We start from the raw sequence: 20,350 nt of genomic DNA, 5'->3' as shown, positions 1-20,350 counted from the left end.
AATGCAGTGTTTTCAACTGACAGCAGTGCAAAAGATGGGCCTCCCCAAGCCCCGAGGCTGACCAGCCCTCAGCCTCTCCTCCTTCCATCCTCCCATCCTCTCATGGCCAGCCTCTCAGGAGGTTCAGGAGACAGACAGAGCCAGGAAAGGCCCTGCCCAGCCACCTAATCCTCTACTCCCATTCACTAGCACTGCTAATCTCCTCCACCGCCTCCCACCACCACCGCCACCGCCAACACTATCGCCTCCACCTTCACCTCCGCCTCTCACTCAAGAGGTGCACAAAAGCCCTATGCACCCCTGTCCCGCCCCACTCACCAACTCACCCCTCCTTGTACCCCTAACCTGCTCCGCCCATCGCTCCTACAGCGGGAGGCACCCAGCTTTCTAAACCCAGCTCTAAACCCAGGACCCATAATCCTGTGGGGCTGTGAGTTTGGGTGAGCCCAAAGGCTCATTGAGTGCTGGATAACTCTCTCCGGGACTCTAACTCTCTGTCTCATTGTTGCTGCTGCCGAGAAGAGGACAGACACAAATGGAGTTTGAATTTCAATGTGCCTTACAACTCAGAGAGAGAGACAGCAGAATATGGACTGGTGGCCATCCATGCGTTAAGAGTATTTTCAAACTAGCCATAAAGAAATAGTGCATGCAAATGTACTGCAGGCAAAAGCAGGCCATCTTATCCTCATTCAATAATCACTAATGGATGATATTTTGTATCTTATAGTTTTTCTTTTGTTTCAAAGTAATAATAAAAAAAATCTACCTAGGATATAAAATTGAGTGAAAAAAAAAAAAAGCAAGATCTTGGACAGTTACATCAGTGTAGACTCTGTCTCAAACTTTGATTGTCAAACATCATGCATCATCAGTCTGCTCCTGGTGGATTGTCTCAGATAATGACACATTTTCATTATTTGGGTCCAGGACCAAAAAAGTCTAGAAAACCCTGTGATAAAGCAAAGCAATTTCTTTAAGTCCTTGCAATGTGCTACTGTAATTTGCTCTACACAAAAGCCAAACATATAGAATTCAGAAACATTTTAACTCCTCAACCTTAGACAGGTCTGTGGAATGGGAACGGGACGGGAGGTCTGCTCCCATTCCACAGACCTGTCTGTAGCTGACACTACTATTCAAACAATCTTCACAGGGTTGTAGGGTCAATTCAATTTCAATTCAGCTGTGTCAAACCATTTGGAATTTATTCCAAAATTTCAAAAGAATTCTGTCATGTTTTGTAGTTAATAACAGAATGATATTAAACTCAAGAGGAAATCAATAAATGCTTCATTGTTTATACATAAATCATAGTTTCAATTTACATTTGAACTGCCTGCACAGAACAGTGAATTGACCTCAACCCCACTGAGCAATTTGTACAAAGTCAGCACAAGGGTTTGTTAAACAAAACAAAACAAAACAAAACAAAACAAAACAAAACAAAACAAAACAAAACAAAACAAAACAAAACAAAACAAAACAAAAAAATCTCTTCTGTTTTTCTAATTTTTCCAGTAAAATCTAAAATCATAAGATATAGATTATGTATTTATTTCAAATCACACTTCTGAGTGTAGGAGACACTTATTGGAGCATGTCTGCCTGCTCCCTTTAATACAGACTTTATAAAAGAAGAAATTCTCATTTCATGTTACTTAACAGAATTAGCTCCAATTCCAATATTTTTGGCTTACTGGGAACATCTAATTTTCAACAAGACTGTACTCTTATTAACTGTCTTAACAAACCTTGCACTCATTTTCTCCTCATTCTTAGCTCACATCACTGTGCCATCCAGTTGATATAGAAGCAAAAATCACTTCAAAACTATAGCACTCACTGTTATGACGTAATTGATCAGTGTCATGCTGTTTGAATGCAAATATCTCCAGTGCAGCCTCCAAACAGACATAAGACGCAAACAAATCGATAAACACGCACACACACACACACACACACACACACACACACACACACACACACACACACACACACACACAGTGGGCACAGAAGTGTTGGCACAGTCAGCATTCCAGTTCTGCATACGACAGTGTACAGTAGGTGAACGTCCCAGCCTGACAGACCCTTCACTGCTGCCTCTCCACTTCTAATTTACTGAAGCTATCTTTCCCATAAGTCACCATTCCTGTATTCATAAAGCATCGTGGACCCCATAACTCACTCGTCCCCTTTATGAATAAAGCCCCCAAATTTATGGTGATGGCGCTGAGGAGCGGTGGCCTCCATGGTGACAAACTTCCCCCAGTCTGTCACCACTGGCCTGAGCTGCTCAGGGCCCTTCATCAAATGCTCCAGATGGGAGCGCCACTTTATCGCTCCCCGGTCGGTGACATCACCTCGCCACGCTGCGCAGAATTGATGATGAAAGCAAACATATCTATCTTAACTCACATTTACCAAATCAATTTTATTTTTACAGACCCTCCGCAGGCTTATTGGCATATTGACGGTTTGCGAGCGGAGAGTAGGGGGTGGGGCATCGTCGTGGGGTAAGTGAGCAATGGCTGTGAGATGGTAAAGGGGTGGGCATGAGAGGGGGGATGGTGGTGGGGGGTGGGGGTCAGGAGGGCTTAATGGCGTTTACCATATTTAATGCGGAGGGATGTCATCACTGAATATCCGTTCTGAATAATGTGGCATTTCATCATAAATTCTTTACAACTTATTTACTTAATGGAAAGAGTTATGGCCTGCTGTCAGGATGGTAATTAAACATTGTGATACAGTGCTGCCTCACTGGGATCCCATCTTTCCCCTCGATCTCTCTCTCTCCACATACCCCCCCACACTCCCAGCTCTTCAGCTTTTTAAATACATATTATTCAAGCTCCCCATAAATTACTGCTGGATTAAAATTCATGAAACCTTTTTTCCTTTATTTCCTTCCCTGGGAAAAAAAGAAAAACCCAGAGAGCTTGTTCAACCAGCCGTAAATCTCTTTGGGAGGGACAGAGACTTTTTCAATCATATTAAGACCCAGTGTTATGAAAACGTGCAAAAAAAAAAAGAAAGATTTTCTCACTTCACTGTAAAAGGAATTTATATGTTGCGTCTCACACAGCAGTAGATAATGAAGGAGAAGTTTCCTGGAGAAATGGAGTCCAGAGTGAAAAAAAGGAAGTTTATTTGGGTCTGGTCTGAGCCAAAACCACTGAGTCAGAGCTGATGGTCTAATGCTCTATGATGTAAGCCCAACCAGCACCAGTCCAAATCCAGAACTATTTATACGAGCCGTATGTTGATATTTTACCAACATATTCTGAGTCAGCAGCAGGAATGTTGTGTTGAATTGTCTTTTTCATTAAAACTATGCCTTTCCTTTCTTTCATGAAGTGCATGCTGTGGTGCTGTTAACGAGTTTGGTTTTGTCTGACAAAAGGACAGAGGGCGATGACTGTGTTTGACGGACTTATACCTCACAACCAACTTACAGAGGATCTGCTTCAGGAAACTCAATGAAGCTGATACTCCGCCAGTCTCTTCCTACTGCTCTATAAAACCAAACTGGCATGGTACTGACAGAGACCACACCTAACCTTTGACCTTGTCCTGTGACCCTGCCTTCGATTTTGTGCACTGGCTGACCAATATGTGATTGGCCAATGGTCACAGTGGGTCTCTAACCAGGATGAAGATGGGATTTATGGCTTTTCATTTTAATTGAGTTAAGAGCATAGACCGCGGCTCCCATTCAACAGCACTGAGCTAACATTACATCACTGGGCAACAAACGGCAACAACGGCATTGTGGTCACTGAGCTAAATTTGAACATGACGACATGCGGGGAAATAAAAACAGAGGACTGATGTGAACACTGCAATGAACACTGACCAGGGAAAACTCCCCTGTCAAAGACTGTCCTGTGCAGTGGCAGAAAAAAATTATTTCATCATTAAAAAAAAAAAAAAAATGTAACCAAAAATTCCGATGAGCCTCTATAAGTAGCACAAATTTCTTTACCCAAGTAGCCATGACAGCAAATGGAAAAAAAAATATTAAAACTTCAACAAGTGTGAATTTGAAATAGCTGCAACGAGGTACATTCATGCATCCAAGCAAGCATGCATTCACACACAACCTCACAAACACTTTATTTCCATGGCAAATTTCAGCCTCATTTGTAGAAAGTTGTGATTGCTATGGGGTCCAATGATGCTTCCTGCAAGCCTCTAAGGCAAACGGTTTATGAGCTATGAAAGGGAATGTTGCAAAATGGTATATGTGTGTGTGTATGTCTGTGTGTGTGTGTTGCTTGAATCCATTTGGAAGTTATGTTCCTTTTTGCGATATGCCACTCCCATTACCACACCCCTTTTTAGTCACTCGACATGAACACAAACAAACACTTTCACACACTTGACCTCCATGCCAAATTTCAGCCATCTAGGGCATAAACTGTGGCTGCCAAAGGGTGGGGAAATTTTTGTGAACCGGCCGACCGACCAACAAAGCAAGGTATAGAGCTGCTGGTGGCAGCTAAAAATGTGGTGGCCACTCTGGTGGTGGATGCCTGAAAGTTAGTTGGTTTGTTGATACCACATTTTCAATCAGCACCAGCCATAATCTTGTGCAAATAAATTCTTGAAATTGCATCAATTTGTATTAACCATTTGTGTAAAGGCAAACAGTCTTTGCTCTGCAAGGCTGCATCTTTTATGTTCCTACCTCCCAGCCTTGAGTAGGGTCTCTCAGACAAGACTTGTGCTCGCCCACATATGGTCCGAAGCGCTCACCGATGTCTATCCTCCTCCGGGACCAGATGCCCAGGATGTTACCTGGAACAGATGACTCTCGCAGTTCAAAGTCCAGGGGAATGGGCAGGTCATCCTGGGGTATATAGATGGATTGGTGCTGGTAGGACAATGGCTCCCGGGGTGAAGCCTCATCACCGGAGACAGGAGGAGACGGTGGATCCTCTGCCAGGGCTGACGATGATGCAGGGTCTCCATCAGATGTACACACATCATCCAAGATGTCAGATGGATAAAGGGCAAACTCATCATCACCATCATCTGTGATGGAAAATGAAAGAAAGGGAGAGAGAGAAACTCTACTTGAGGGCAGTGCTCACTGGCATCTTCATAATGGGCTGGATTGTACAATGTGTCCTTTGAACAGGCAGAGACTAAAAGTAAAATAAGTAATACTTGCATTCAGTGTGAATTAAAACAGTGATAGTTATGATAAATCACATTTCAGTTCAGCCTAAAGGTATTAGTTAGACTCAGAATGTCTCACTTTCAATATTCCTGGTTGTCCTGAAAGTTGAAAAGCACTGAGGCACTTTTGTCAAACATGCAAATTAAATACCTGGTTTATTCTATGTTTTATTATTGTTTGATCTTTGACTTTGATGTGAAAAGTATTTAATGTTAAAAGTGAATCAACGCCATAGACTTTATAAAATGAATTGCCACAGTTGTTGTGACATTACTCATTGGCAGTGATGGGAGTAACGGCGTTACAAAGAAACGGCGTTACTTTTATCAGTAACGAGTAATCAAAGAAATCACTGTTTCCCCCGTTACAACGCCGTTACCGTTACTGACAATAAAATGCACCGTTACTTACCACTAATAATTTTTTTTTTTTTTAACCTATTCAAAAAATGTGCGTCTTGTGGAGAAAAAGCGGTGTGTCAATTTTCAACCCGCTCGGACTTTGCAGTTTTTCGCAACTTATCAACATGCATGGAGAATAAGCACAAATTACAAGAAGCATACGTGTTCCCTGATGGCAGAGCGGATAGTATCTCCGCCTGCCATACAGAAGACTGGGGGTTCAATTCCCCACCTGAACAAGCTGGCATCACTACTTTAAACTATAATAAATTACTTTTTTCAAAGTAACGTGCCCAACACTGACAATGATAGATGAAATTTGACAGCAATGTCCACAATGCAACAATTGAATTACTCTTCTGCAGCAGTAATTGAGTAGTAATCAAAATTACTTTTTTACAGAAGTAATTAGTAATTGTAACTCATTAGTTTTGTGAGTAATTGGTCCCAACACTGCTCACTGGTCTCTAGCTGCCTTTCTGAAGCCGGAGGTTTCCTTTTTTATTTGTTGTCATCTTGTCATTTGGTGGAGCTGGGAAACATGCAAAAAATCTAAATTTGTGAAGAAGAGTGAGTTTGTTAATAGAATTGTTTGGCCAGGTTACAAATGCTAATGTAACATTAGGTCACAAGCAAGGGACTTTCTCAATCAATGTTAGTGTTAAGATGCATCATTCTAATTTGACCTAACAGGCCAATTAAAATAAAAAAAATTACCAGAAAAATCTAGAGAGGGTCTGTTAGTACATTTGAATGCAGGGCAAGATATTTGCAGTGGTGAAACAACATAAATAAATGTAGCATTATATTGTCTAAACAGAAAACACTAGCTCTAGCACTAGCCGAGAGAGGCCACAGTCAATTGGTGTAGAAAAAAGTTCACTGTCTTTCTAGCTAGCCAGTGGATAGTGACTTCTTAATCACGCAACTTTTTGGCCCTTTTTTCTCTTAATGGATTCTTAATTTAAATATAAAAAAGATGATCAAGGAACATTTCAGAAGACCTGAATCTAGCTATTGAGGTTATAAAATGTTAAATAAATAAAGAGAAAAACAAACTTTTCCCCTGTTGATTTCCATTCATTTGGACTCTTATAGTTGCCATCTGGTGGCCATTTGTAAGAATTGCACTTTAAGGCACTCCACATTGGCAGCACAGGTGACTGCGCTTCATTGACACAGTAGACAACCCATTCTGTACAGGTTTGTTCATATATTACATTAAAAACGTGGTTAAAGGTATCTATCTGTGTAGCAAGTAATCCAGCAATATTGACAAAAAGCTCCAAAAGAAGCCTCTTATCTTCATTGTTTCATATTCATTCAATAACTTTCTGGAAATTGCTGAAACATAGAAAGTCTCCATGTAAAAATTTGATCAGTTCATATAAACATTTGGAGGAAGGTTCGAAAAGACTGCGGCAACAAATGAGGGGGATGGCATTGGCAACATCTTGATTCTGTTGTGACTGAGCTTAATATTACGCACTAAAGAGACAATCCTTTCCACTGTTGAGTAAGAACCTTTTACTCTGGTGCAGATTTTATTATTTATTTAACCTTTATTTAACCAGGCAAATCATTAAGAACAAGTTCTTATTTACAGTGATGGCCTGTCAAGAGGCATATACCTCTTGGGGCAGGGCGGGGGTGGGGGGGGGCTATAAAGGAAAGAGGTTTGGTTAGTGGACAGGAGCATAAAAGTACGGCAAAACAGCATACAGCAAGACAGTACACGACAATGCAGACAAACAGCAAACAACAACGGTAAGACAGGGTACATGCACGGTAAAGATGCACGGCTGTGCAGACATACGGTAAGACAAAAAAAACAAAAAATAATAATAATAATAATGACAACCAGGCAAAACATGCAGCGGGGCACAGAAATGTCATTCAGTTTTCTTTTTTTTTCCAGTTTGTTCTGTGTTGTTTTTATTATTCTATTGTATGCTTTGAACATTTCTCTTGGGCAAATGAAAAAAAGAAAAACAGACACATTGATAGTCCTATTATTTTGACAGCTATAATCAGCTTTTTTATTGCTCAAAAAACAACAAGATTAAAAAACTGACAACAGCAACTTATTTTGTTTGCCTTTTGGTTGAACTGATGTCAGGGTGTGTAACCAGCATTGTACTGCTCTGACTGTTTTATATTTCCCTTTCCTGATCTCTGTCACCACCATACAGTGTGAAAACAGAGGGAAGCACAGTGAGGTTAATTGTGAATAAAGTGCGGGAAGACACCAAAGTATAACCCTTGAACCAACACTGGGCTTCTTCAGAGGGGGGTGCACAGGCTCATGGAGGCGTAATGTTGGAAGGGAGACTAAATCATTCAAACTGCTGGCACAATCTACAGGTTTAGCAGAGCAGCTCTGACAAGGGTTGTGTGAGCTTTGCGAGCTTTGCAGACAGGCAGACAGTCAGACTGACAAGTGCAGTGCTTTTTAAAATGGGGTACAGGTACCCACATGGGACCTTGAGGGGTTTCCAGGAACTCCTTGGCAAAATGAGGAGCTGTAATTTCAATTTACAATACAAGAAAAGGATGATTCTCTGTAACATTATACTTAATCTTACCACTTTGAATCTATCTGACAGTGATCAAGTATGGCGTCTTAACAATTTAATACTTAACACAAACCAAATTATTTTTTCATATCATGGTGCCTAGGGCAAAATCTCTTTAAATGGTAATCCTCGGCTTAAGAAAAAGTGAACTTGGGGGTCTGGAACATGAAAAAAATGTTAAAACTCCTGGACTAGTTGATACATATGCAGTCTCACAGTCAAAAGGGCAACAGAGATAGGTAGGGTATTCAGACTGAAAGACGGTAAGCCAATGATCAAGCCAGCCGGCTGGACCGACTGCCAGCCAGATGTCCAACCAGAGAGACGGTGAGACAGAGAGACAGTCAAAGCCGGAAATGATCCACAGGAAGCTGCCACTCCCCCAGCGTGTGTCTGTAGCAGGCTGTGCCTAACACAGGCTGACAAGCCTCAGGGAGAGGGGGCTCTGCTAATGAGGCCGCACAGCCCATCCCAGGGCCAAGGCACATTCCTGAAGGGCTGACTGTGTGACACTGTACCGCTGCGCTGTCAGCCATGGAACCTTTGATCCACACACATGTACACACAGATACAGACACACAGACACACACACACAGTCCTTGTTCACTGGCCATGGAGCGACCATGCTTTAAAATTGGATGAACAAGTCAACGTGATTGGCCAAAGGTGGTCATACAGTGAACTCATCAGAAGCATGAACTCAAGACCTGGGCAAAATTATAGTTTAATTTTATTTCAAATATTTGAACTGTTCACACACACTTGCATTTCAACTGTCACAATTCTGAATGCAAAACTTGCAGAAGAACATTAGTAAAGTGCTTTGTGTGTAAGTATCCTAAAAATATGTGCAACTATCACTTTGGCAAGGTGGCAACACAATTTATGATGACAGGGAATACAAAACTGTTAACTATGTGTGCCACATAAACTGTTTTCCTCTGCCAGTACAAAACACATAATTCCTGTCAAAATGTGTGTACTTGCTGTGTGTAACAAATATGCATCGATTGATAGTGCTGAATCAGCCCTGTATTATATACCTGTCTGTGCTTTATACACAATGCGTGTTATGTGTGTGGGTGAGTGTGTATGTAATCAGGTCTACAACTTAAGTATTTCTCCAAGTCATTCCCTGCAGCAATACCTGATCAGAGTGCCTGTGCAACTATTGTGTTTGACACACACACTGTGTGGGCCCAGCGTGTTTGAAGGTAAAGCCTTTTAAAGACTCTGTTGAGCTGGGCCGGCCATGAAACCCAATGTGGCTCTGGGAGTCAAAGTAATGATTTTCAGCACAAAGACTGTGTAACGTGGTTATAGTCCTGGATGTGACGCTTGCCATATGGTAGAGGGACAAGAGCTTTTAAAGGTAACTGTATCCCCTCATTGCTGTTTCTCCTCTGACACTCCCCCCTCACACTGGTCTCTGAGTTTATATTTGATTTAGACCAGAAATTCCCCCAGTCCAGTGGATTCAACGAGAGAATTTTGATTCATAAACATATACGTTTCTGAAAGGTAAACCTTCCCCAAAAGTAAATATGCTGTGTTCATAGTTTTAAAAATTGTGGTTTCATCTGTAGATGAGAGATAAGTCAAAGACCGTAACGCTGCTTAGACACTGTGGGCCGTTAAGCACAATGCACACAGATGATCTGTGCATGTGTGTGTGCATGTGAGTGTGTGTGTGTATATGCACGTGCACTTAGGTGTGTCTCTGCTTATTTGAGGCAAGTGCTCTTGTTTGTTTGTTCAGTAATGGACATGACTTCATCACTGTGAGCTGACACGCTTCATCAAAAGGAGGCACCCTAAAGGAATTCTGGGTAGAGAAGGAGATCTCCAGCTGAGAGCAGCATCTGGGGCAAGACTTTATCTGCATCATTAACATAGATGGTACATCAACAAATCAGATTTAAAAAGAAAGGTTAAATAATAATTAATATATATATATATATATATATATATATATATATTTATGTGTGTGTGTGTGTGTGTGTGTGTGTGTGTGTGTATATACATATACATACATATATATATATATATATATATATATATATATGCACATACACACACACACACACACACACATATATAGATAGATATATATATATATGTATATACTATGCTAGCGCTGTATACACAAACAGATACACAGACTCACTCACATGAATATCCTAGGTATTCAGATGCTCGCGCTCGATGCCAAATTCATTAATTTTTATTAGGAGGGAAAACATTTGTTCCCAGGCCTGCTATCTACATGGGTGGAATGATTTTCACCTCTGCCATGAGGTGTTGGGCGGACTCATACATCACACGATTACCCCGAGCAGCAAGCAGGGCCGCCATCATCAGGGAGTGAATTAAAGATGATAGAAAGAGCTATTAATCACTGTGACAAAGCCCCTAATGGAGGTGTGACCCAGCCACTGCCGACGGGACGCCAAGGGGACGCACCCATGGGACAAATGGAAACATATGTTTACAGAAAGAAATAACCTACCTGTGGACATAGTCAACCCCCCACTCTCTTTCTCTACACACCTCTGTCATTCTCATTCTTTGCGTCTGTGACTTTCTAACACTTATCTATCTCTCATTTTTCATGTCAGTTCCCCATTAACTCCCTCTGTCATTTATAAACCTCTCTTTCTCAGTCCTTCTCTTTTTCATCAAGTTGGTTTGTGATGATCTTATCAAATTGTTTAAGTAAGGCAAGAGAGCCAATAAAGTCCAGCTTGGCAAAAGTCTATTGGTAGGTTAAAGGTTCAGACAAATGCTTTTTTCTTTACCCTTTCTTCTTCAAAGACCCTACCTTTGCTTTAAGGAAAATACTGCATCCACTTAATGCTACTAATTATGATGTACACTATGAATTTACACAATTAAGATATATGTAGACCTGTAAAGGCACTGTATTCCACAGATTAAAAGGTTGATAAACTGTCTTCACTTGGGTTTTCCACCACCACATCCCCGCTTGTAATGTACAGTGGTTAGGCAGGCTATAACAATATAAGGTGTAAGGTGAGGACATTATTCATCATCTTGCCTGGACCCAATTCGCACAATGATTGATGGGGGTCTTAGCATATGAAATATGGAAATGAACTCGTCACCTTATGGGGAAGAGTGTCATGCTTATCTGCAAACATAATTTGTTTACTGTGATAACAGACAAGTGAGAGGGGGCTTACCCTTGTACTACAGGTCATACATAATCACATATGACTGCCTCCATCAGTCATCATCCAAATTCTCAAAATCCTCTCTGCCTCTTTCTTCTGTGCTCTATTTTGTTTATCACCTGACCAAAAAAAAAAAAAAAAAAAAAAACCTCAAAGGAAAATCGTGAAGATTCATTTGCTGCACCGTTGTTCCAACCTTGAAGCTGAAGACATGAAAGAGGGGGGGTTGCTATTATTGCAAGAGAATCTTTCATCTTTTTTCCTTAAACATCTGTTTAGGGAGAGGTAAGGATAAACCACTAAACTGATTGTTTATCATAAACATCTGCATAAAAAAAACAAAAACAAAAACAAAAAAACTCTATCTTTCATTTGGTTAATTTCAATGTTCTAACAGCTACAACCTATCAGAGAATGGTTGCTGTTGATTTGCTAAGCACTGTTAATTGCAATGCATCAGTTTTCTGCTCAATTTCCTCAGTGGGGTGTATAGAAGAGAGCGTTTGGAGCCCCAGGCCCTCGGGAGAGGCAATAAGCTTCCTAATTAACTCTGTCTTTGTGCTTAATGGAGGCCTTAGTGCTGCTTTTTGGAAGTCCTTTGGTTGCTGGGTCCACTGAGGTGACTGTGGAGCTTACTGACAAAAAACACAAACAGTCCTAGCTTTGAGTAGACAAAGGCATAAACTGTTAGCCAACTTATCTCTTAAAATTCTTTCTCAATATTTGCTTCTTTACCCCCCAAAAAACTGACTAAGAGGGAAATCTCTGAATCAAATCTGGCCTCACATCCTCATCCTATCTTTCCTGTTTTCACTGCAAAATATTCAATAAAGCAGAAATTGCCAATAAGAGGGCACAAGAGAATGGTTACATGAGATAGAATTAATTCTTACAACAAAAAAAAAAAAAGTAGCTTTTAACAGGATAACCAAAGTGTTTGCCTGTTGCTGATTAAATATTGCACAATCCATCGCTTGATGCAAAAAATGTACATGTATATTATACATGTTTTTATGTATGCGCACAGACAGATAGGCATCCATACAGCAGTGTGTAAACACTAGAACCCCCCCCCCCCCACACACACACACACACACACACCACAGTGACCACAGCAGAGCTCTTAGCACAGTCTTAATTAATGAGAGCATTGTCTATGTTTTTTTCAGCCCTCTGTTAGTCAGCTACTCCCCGTTCCGAATGGAAAACACTCCATTAAGGGCCCTGGGCCGAGTTACCAATTAACATCGCACAACAAACTGAAACTTAGAGCTGTCCCTCCTTGCGCACACAGACACCTAATTAATTAGCATTAGTTGTGATTAATAATGAGGGCCCTTTAATGGTAAATCTGCAGCTCCGATGGCAGGCTGACACAACAAAGGCGCCTGCATGGACGGCAGGATTTATCTGGGGAGCTGCTGGGGGATTTTAACATGTTTCTCACAGGCCTGACAAATGGCCTATTAATTATCTAATGTTGTCTGACAACAGCCGCTTGATAAAGATGTATGTTTGGATGGGGTGAGGAGGGGAGGATGAGGGGGAGAAACATAATAGGGAGAGAGATGTGTGTGTGAGAGAAAGAGGGAGAGAGAGCAAGAGATAGAGAGAGTGACTGTGTATGTTTGCATAAATGGAAGGAAAAACAAAGTAAGTGAATGTGAGGGGAGACTTGCACAGTGTCACACATTTGGAAGCTACTGTATGGTGGATGCACACACACACACACACACACTTTCTTAATTAATTAATTAATTAATTAATTAATTATTTTTTTCTCAATGCATGTGATTTAATCAAACCACATGCTTCTACCTGTATGGTTGGATGGGATTATAAACATGAAAGACAGTATTGTAACACAAACAATATTTACTCTTTGATTATATGAAAATAAAGGAAACCATTATTAAAAGAAAGCAGCCCCAACCACACAGACACATAGACACACACAAACATACATGCGCACACGCACACCCACCCATGCATACTCTCTCTCGCTCTCTCTCTCTCTCTCTCTCTCTCACACACACACACACACACACACACACACACACACACACACACACATACATACATACATACATACACTCACTCACTCACTCACTCACTCAGAGAGTTCAGGTCCTAAAACCACAATCAATATTATCAATGAGGAGGTGGAGAAGCTTCCACATCAACCCAACCAATTCATATCATTAAGTCTGTAACGACATGGAGCATATGGGCATTTCTCTCACAGGCTCTCTCTCTCTGTCTCTATTTCTTTCCCTGACTTCAATTTGCAGATTTTATCTTCAACCTGCGTTGACAGGCGCTCCTAAGTGGGATGCCAGTTGCCAAATGGTTTTTATGATTGTTTTAGCCCAGCATTTGGCCTAATGAGATAGGATCCCAGTCGGACGCTAACTCAAGCCTGTCAAATGCAAAAGCAAACAGAATAATAACCCGCCTCACACATTGTTTCCATAAACCATACATCAAGCCGAGGCTTACAGGCCCCGCTGAATCAGACATTGACCATGGGACACAGAGGATGAGAGGACGGGAGGAAAGAAAAGAGGGAGGATGGAAGCAGAGAGGAGGCAAGGAGCAGAGATGGAAGAAGAGCCGAAAGGGAAAACAAGGGCAAGGAGGGACTGTAATGACATAACAAACAATACACTAGCTTGTCATTCTGATCACTCTGATTATTCAGATTGTATGATAACTGTCTGAGTGACAAAGGCAATGTCCACACTAAAAGCTTTTTGAAAATGTTGACATAGGATTGTCATATGATAACTGTCTATAGGTGGATGTCTAGTATCGATCATGCACAGGTGCATAGAACGGGGCATAGAACTGCACACGATCGTGGGGGGCCTGGGACATGTTTTGGGACATTTCGTGTGGATGGAAGGCTTTTGGATAATGGTCTGAACACACTAGAGACAACACAAGTGTGGTGCAGTGTGGATGGAACACCAAAAGCGCAATTTCAGGTTTACCCAGCTTAGTGTGGACACAGCCATGAGCTGGTGAAGGGCTTACATGTCTCTGCACTTGGGGTTTTGTGTGTGAACTTGATGACTAGATGGAAATGTGTGCGTGAGTGTATGTCCATGTGTAACTGTGTGTGTGTGTGTGTGTGTGTGCGTGTGTGTGTGAGTACATGTGCACATACTTGCAAAAGTATTGATTTGTCTGTTTTCTCCTCTGAAGTGACATACAGAGAGAATGTGTTGACAGAGGTCATTAATCCCGTCATCTCCTGTCTTCGCCTCCTATCCAATCCCAACCAAGCCCCCCCCTTGCTCTTGTCACACATCCTTAGCTTTTGATTTGTTTGCTCTGAGTGCCTGTTTCATTCCTCTCAGCGATCCCTCTATCCCTCCACCCCCATCCCTTTATCAGTCTGGACAGCAAATACAGCAAAATCTCTCCCAAAGAAGGGAAAAATATCTTGACAAATTACTACTTAAAGTAGACATCACTTTACAGAAAAAATCTGATTAAAAAATCAATGAGGAAATTTCCAACTCATGTTTAATCCACAAGAAATCCTTTATAGAATTTTTCATTTAAGTTAAATTTGTATCAATACAATACATGTCAATGTGAAGGTGCACAGATGAGCATCCTCTCTCTCACTCCCTCTCTTCCTCTATCCCTCTTTCGCTTTCATGGCATGGCTAAATGCCATTGGGCCCTAATATAATTATGGCTCACAGTTGTGCACATTTGAGAAATTGATTCCTTTGATGAAATGTGAGTGAGGCAGGTCTGGGCAGAGCAGAGGAAGACGTATATTCAGAGTGGTTGCTGCCAGCCCCCCGGCCCTGTGGAAGGCCCCCTGGGTACCGAGCAGCCAGCTCAACCCAGCACAGCCTGGCCCGGTCGTTAAAAGAAATGATAGCATATGTGCTTTGTTTAAGTTTGATGTCTTCATAATGCATTACACAATTAGATTGATTTGACAATTTCCATTATACTTGATAAAATATTTATGTAGGCCTGAGGATGGGAGCTCTTATCAAAGGGGGTTGATCTGCAGCGCAGATGGGAGCTCTGGTGTGTAGTGAGAGGGCCATCAGTCAGTAGGAAAATACATGCTGACTATTAAGAATTTGTGATATCATAAAAATGTGAGAAGGTTTATATTATTTTGTAAGTTATGCAACTGAACCAGAAGACATTCAAATGTTTGGCATGATCAATCAGGCACACCTGAACAAGATCAAATGTTTGAAGCTGAATATCAGTGAATCAATAACCTTGTCCCCAGATGTTTGCACTGTGTGCTACACAAACACTGAATGCTACAAGAAAAGAAACGGCTGGTGGGCATTGAGCAAATTATGGCTTTGGCTGCCCTCCCAACAGAAAATTTCCAGTGAAGGCAATTTTTGGCTACACCAATTTCAGGCCACGCCACATTAGCTCTAGATTTGCTTCGGTTGAAAACTGGAAAGCCTGTGTCGACACATATATTGGCATCAGGCAAAAACACAAGAGTGCTGTTTGTTGTTAGGCCATTAGCTTGGTGTGTCTAGTCAGGCAATGGGATGAATGGCACTCTGGCTACATGGCTACATTTGCATTGCTAAATCCTTTTTTTTTTTTTTTTTTTGCTTTCTGATACAGTTCTGATTTTCTCTTTTTTCTGAGCAGTGTGTAAACACAAAAATCTGATCTTTCCCAATCGGATTTGTAACAGTCTCAAATGTAATCCTAGATCAGATATGTATCAGGTGCCTGGCGATTTTATTTCTGTGAGAATAGTTACGTCAGAGTTCATGTGCAGTGGTGAGCCAAAACTAAAATGGGGGATAGTAGCAACAATGATGAGAAACAGGAGAGACACAGTAAAGTTGAGTAAGGTCCTCAACAGATGACACACTGTTATCTCATCACTGCGGCAAATAACAGAGAAATGAACGGTTGCACAGCTCATTAATTCATTGTCGTGCATGGGATATTGCACAAAGTGCACTTTTTGTTGTTGTTCAACATGCATGTGTGATGCAAATATGTGCATGTGGGGCATTTCAAGACAGAGATTATAGAAACAGTGTGAAGAGTGAATAGTCAAGGCAAAAAGATTGGACCTGACAAAAATAACCTGTGTACCAACTCATATAGTCAAAATATTGTATGTCCGAGGCCAGTTCTACACCGGTCTACCATGAAGTGATTGATTTCTTTGTCTTTCAAACTTTTCTGTGTCTACAGTACAGGAGAATCACCTCAACAATAATTTAAAAGACCAATCATATCCCAAGATGGGAACGTCCTACATGGGAAATGGCAAATGCTGATGAGTCTCCTTCACCCCTCTTTCTTACCTCAAACCACTTCCTGTCTTTCTCACCCAGAACGTATCCCTCGCTCTCTCTCCCTTCTCTCCCATTCTTCCTTCACACCCTTCCACCAGCCTCTCACTGTGCACAACCACCCCACATCCATCACAGCCCAGAAATTTAAGGAGCCAAATTGGCCTCATCTGTCTCAATGTTGGATGCAGATGGAGTTTTTTCTGCTGAGGGAGGTGCAGTTAGTCACCCCTGCTGCCCCCACCCCTTCAATCTCCTGCCTTAAGCCAAGCCAAGCCTGCAGCAGCCTTAACACTGTAGAGCCATGCTCAGTTATAAGGCCAGCTGGTGTGATAGAGAGGGCATGGCGGTGAAGTGACCACCACACTGACCACACACACTCTCTCCTTCACTCAGTTTTCTCTCAATCATGTTCTCATTTTGGTTTTCATTTTCCATCTAGCTTTCATTGTAATTCTTTCTTTCTCTCTATTTCTTATACCCACCCTCTCTCTTTTGCTCACTCACAGGAGAAAATGCAACACACATGCACCTACACACACACCAGCAGTGGTGGCCATAGTGCAGCCTGCAGTATAGTCTCAAGCAGCCTGGTCAGACCTGGCTCGTTAATAAGGCCCTAAATGAGGCAGCATGCATAAAACATGAAGCGCCGCGTGCTGCCGTAATGAACTGCTGCTCCATAATTGCATCTCAGAGCCGTAAAATGAAGACAAAATATTTGAAGAGGGATTCTGTCACCTCTCTGCAGACGCAACACTAATCACAAGCGTTCTGCGGGGCCCTCGGGGTCTCCCCCTGACAGAGAGCAAGGGCTAAACACCCAAGGCGGGGACATTGGAAACACCCTCCCACTAATGGGACATAATTGAATAATTGCTGATTAGAAAACAGGGGGAGAGGTAGTAGTATAACAGTGTCCAGTGTGTTATCAGAAATGATCCCATTGGGAAGTGGAATATGATAACATGGCACAAAAGTGTATGAAAAAATATGTACTCCACATCTATTGGGAAATAATTGAATTTAAATTGAGGGTTTGAGGGTCGGAGTCTTAAATTAAGTTGCTGTGAAGTGATACTAGATGAAATGGTGCAAAAACTGGTAGAAGAAGAAAGTTTGCGTACAAGCACCATCTGCACTTTCCAGCATTTGTTTCTGTTTGGAGGACCAGATGGGTGAAGTTATCAAGTCAGGTATGAAAATATGCTGAATTAATGTCCAGAGCTATCAAAGTGTTGGCAACTACAAATTAGGGACAGGTCTTCCTTGCACCAAACAAACAACAAAGAAAAGGATAAGAACAAACAAATCAAAGAACAATGTCTAAACACACAGACACAGACATACACACACTCAAACACACACAAACACAGACACACAGACACAGACACACACACACACACACACACACACACACACAGCGACAAGCTCAAAGACAGGCAGGCCTCCAGATGAGAGATTGGAGTCCCACCCAGGGGTGTCACCCAGACAGTTAGAGATTTGCCATAGTGACAGGGTGGCCGCGGTGACATAATGAAGGTGCTGTGGTTGTCACTGGGGGTCAGTGGTGATCACACCGGCCGGCTGGGGGGTGTAGGGATGCACATAATGAATCCCACCGATGACAAATGGCCAACAACTCCAGGCTGAGGCATCTGACAAACTCAGACCCATCATATGGACTCAGCACAGGCAAGCACACACAGACACATACACACACACACACATACACTGCTACTGATGGACGTGCACGTAAATGCTCAAACATATAGGGACACACCACCTACAAACAGAGAAAAATACATAAACATTCACCGTACAATATTTATGCATGTAACAATTACAGCATTTTCAGTTTACAATTTTAATGCGATTTTAACTACCTTCTTTTTGTGAGGAACCTCTAGACCATTAAAAAGCTCTTTTCTCTCATGTGTTCAGTCATATTTGTTTAATTAATCTTTTCCTTCACCTGCCACTTGAAGCTGGTGAAAGACAACCTTTGTTTTTGGTATTATAGTGGCAGGTCAGGGGTTATCAATACAGGCATTGTTTACAAGGCACAATGGCAACATGAATTCCAAAGCCCCCTATTTTTTTGGCTCCCTCTGTCCTTCTTTTTCTGTCTTTTTCCTTGCCTGTGTCTTCTCCATCGTTCACTAGCTTTCCATAATCAGAACCATGGGCATGGAAAGGCTGTGTTCTCCAACAAAATGCCTCACACCATTTACAGAGAGCAGGCCTTACAGTCCTTTAAAAAAAAGCTGAATTCAATCAGAAAAGAGGTCTGTGTATAGTAAAGAAAGAAAAACGAACTATTGGAAAGCAGGGGTATTTTAATGTGAAAAGTTGACCACCTACAACCAACCTGACATCCTACATTTAATATTTTCAGATGTGAATGGATTTTGTCTGAGGGTTGCTTTTCCACTGTGAGGGTCTCCTTGCACTAGCACTACCGCAGCAGTGGGCCAATTCTACCTTAACTTTGTTACAGAACTTGTTACATGTAATAATGTCCATGGCTACAGAGGCTTTCCAAACCACACTGCGACATGTGGAACAGGCCTGGGCATGGAAAGGTCCTGGAGAGGATGTTTTTTTAACGATTGTTGGAACGCTATCCATTCAAGCTTTGTGCCCTGTGCAACAAAATCCCCCTCAGCGTGGTGAAGCTGTTTATGTTATTTGTTATGGATGTCAATTTCCTTCTATTTAGGGGGTGATTTAACTGGACAATACAGTAGGACTGTGTGTACACTGATTGTTGTCTCTCTGTGCAGCACACTATACAGCCTTGCATGGTAGTCTGTGCATTAAGCGAGGGTCATTGTGAGGACTTTGAGGGAAGTCCGCTTGATGTTGTTTCCATGTGAGGTTTTGACATCTGATCATCAAGACCTGGCGTTTCAAGACCACACGGTAGAATTCTTTATTCTACACTTTGTTTAATGTATATAATCTATAATATATGTAATGTATATTTTCTCTCTATTTTTTTACTTCCTTCCTTTCCTATGTATGGGGCTAGTTCAAATTACTGTAGGTAGAATTCTGATGCCAATAAAATTATCCCCAAATGTTATACAAATTGTAAAAATACCATCATATTTTATTGTATCTATACTGGTCACTTAATATGCCTTAACATGATTGAATGACAAAGGCAAAGAAAAAAATCATTAACCTTTTTGTTTTGGTGGTATTCACTTTCATTCTTGGTTTTAAATACATTTTAAAGCCTCCAGGGGTGTTTTGTTCTCACCTGCCCAGTCAATGGACAGTGGTTTGTGTGTATGTGTGCGTATGTGTGTGTGTGTGTGTGTGTGTGTGTGTGTGTGTGTGTGTGTGTGTTGTGAGGGAGGCATAAATTGAGAGCGGCAGATGCCAAATGATAAGTGAGACTGAGGTGGGAATGCAGAGAGACAGTGAGGGCAAGAGAGGAACATGACAGTAACAGCGATTTAGATTAGAGATCTCTCTCTCTCTCTCTCTCTCTCTCCCTCTCTCACACATACACAAATAAAAACATGCAAAAAATTCAAAGCATATCGCTGAGTCTGCTCTACACTCAGGGGGGTTGATGGGAAATACGGTACTGTAACGATAGTGTTCAGTGTGTCATTCAGACAGAGAGGAAAGCTCCCAGAAATCCCCTGCTTCTTCTCCG

The 20,350-nt window shown here is 41.6% G+C and overlaps 1 protein-coding gene across 12 annotated transcripts in view; it reads right to left on the bottom strand.

Annotated features, from left to right (window-relative positions):
* mecom (MDS1 and EVI1 complex locus) overlaps positions 1-20,350 on the bottom strand; it is a 170,225-nt gene that overhangs the window by 99,988 nt on the left and 49,887 nt on the right. For all 12 annotated transcript variants that reach the window (XM_030067630.1, XM_030067636.1, XM_030067631.1 and 9 more), the window contains exon 2: positions 4,694-5,040. In XM_030067630.1, coding sequence (XP_029923490.1) covers positions 4,694-5,040 — 347 coding nt within the window. The remainder of the gene's footprint in view (positions 1-4,693; positions 5,041-20,350) is intronic.

The sequence above is a fragment of the Myripristis murdjan genome, chromosome 13 (assembly GCF_902150065.1).
Source record: "Myripristis murdjan chromosome 13, fMyrMur1.1, whole genome shotgun sequence".
Classification (NCBI taxonomy): domain Eukaryota; kingdom Metazoa; phylum Chordata; class Actinopteri; order Holocentriformes; family Holocentridae; genus Myripristis; species Myripristis murdjan.
The sequence above is the reverse complement of the archived record's forward strand: the minus strand, read 5'-3'. Positions and strand labels throughout refer to the sequence as shown.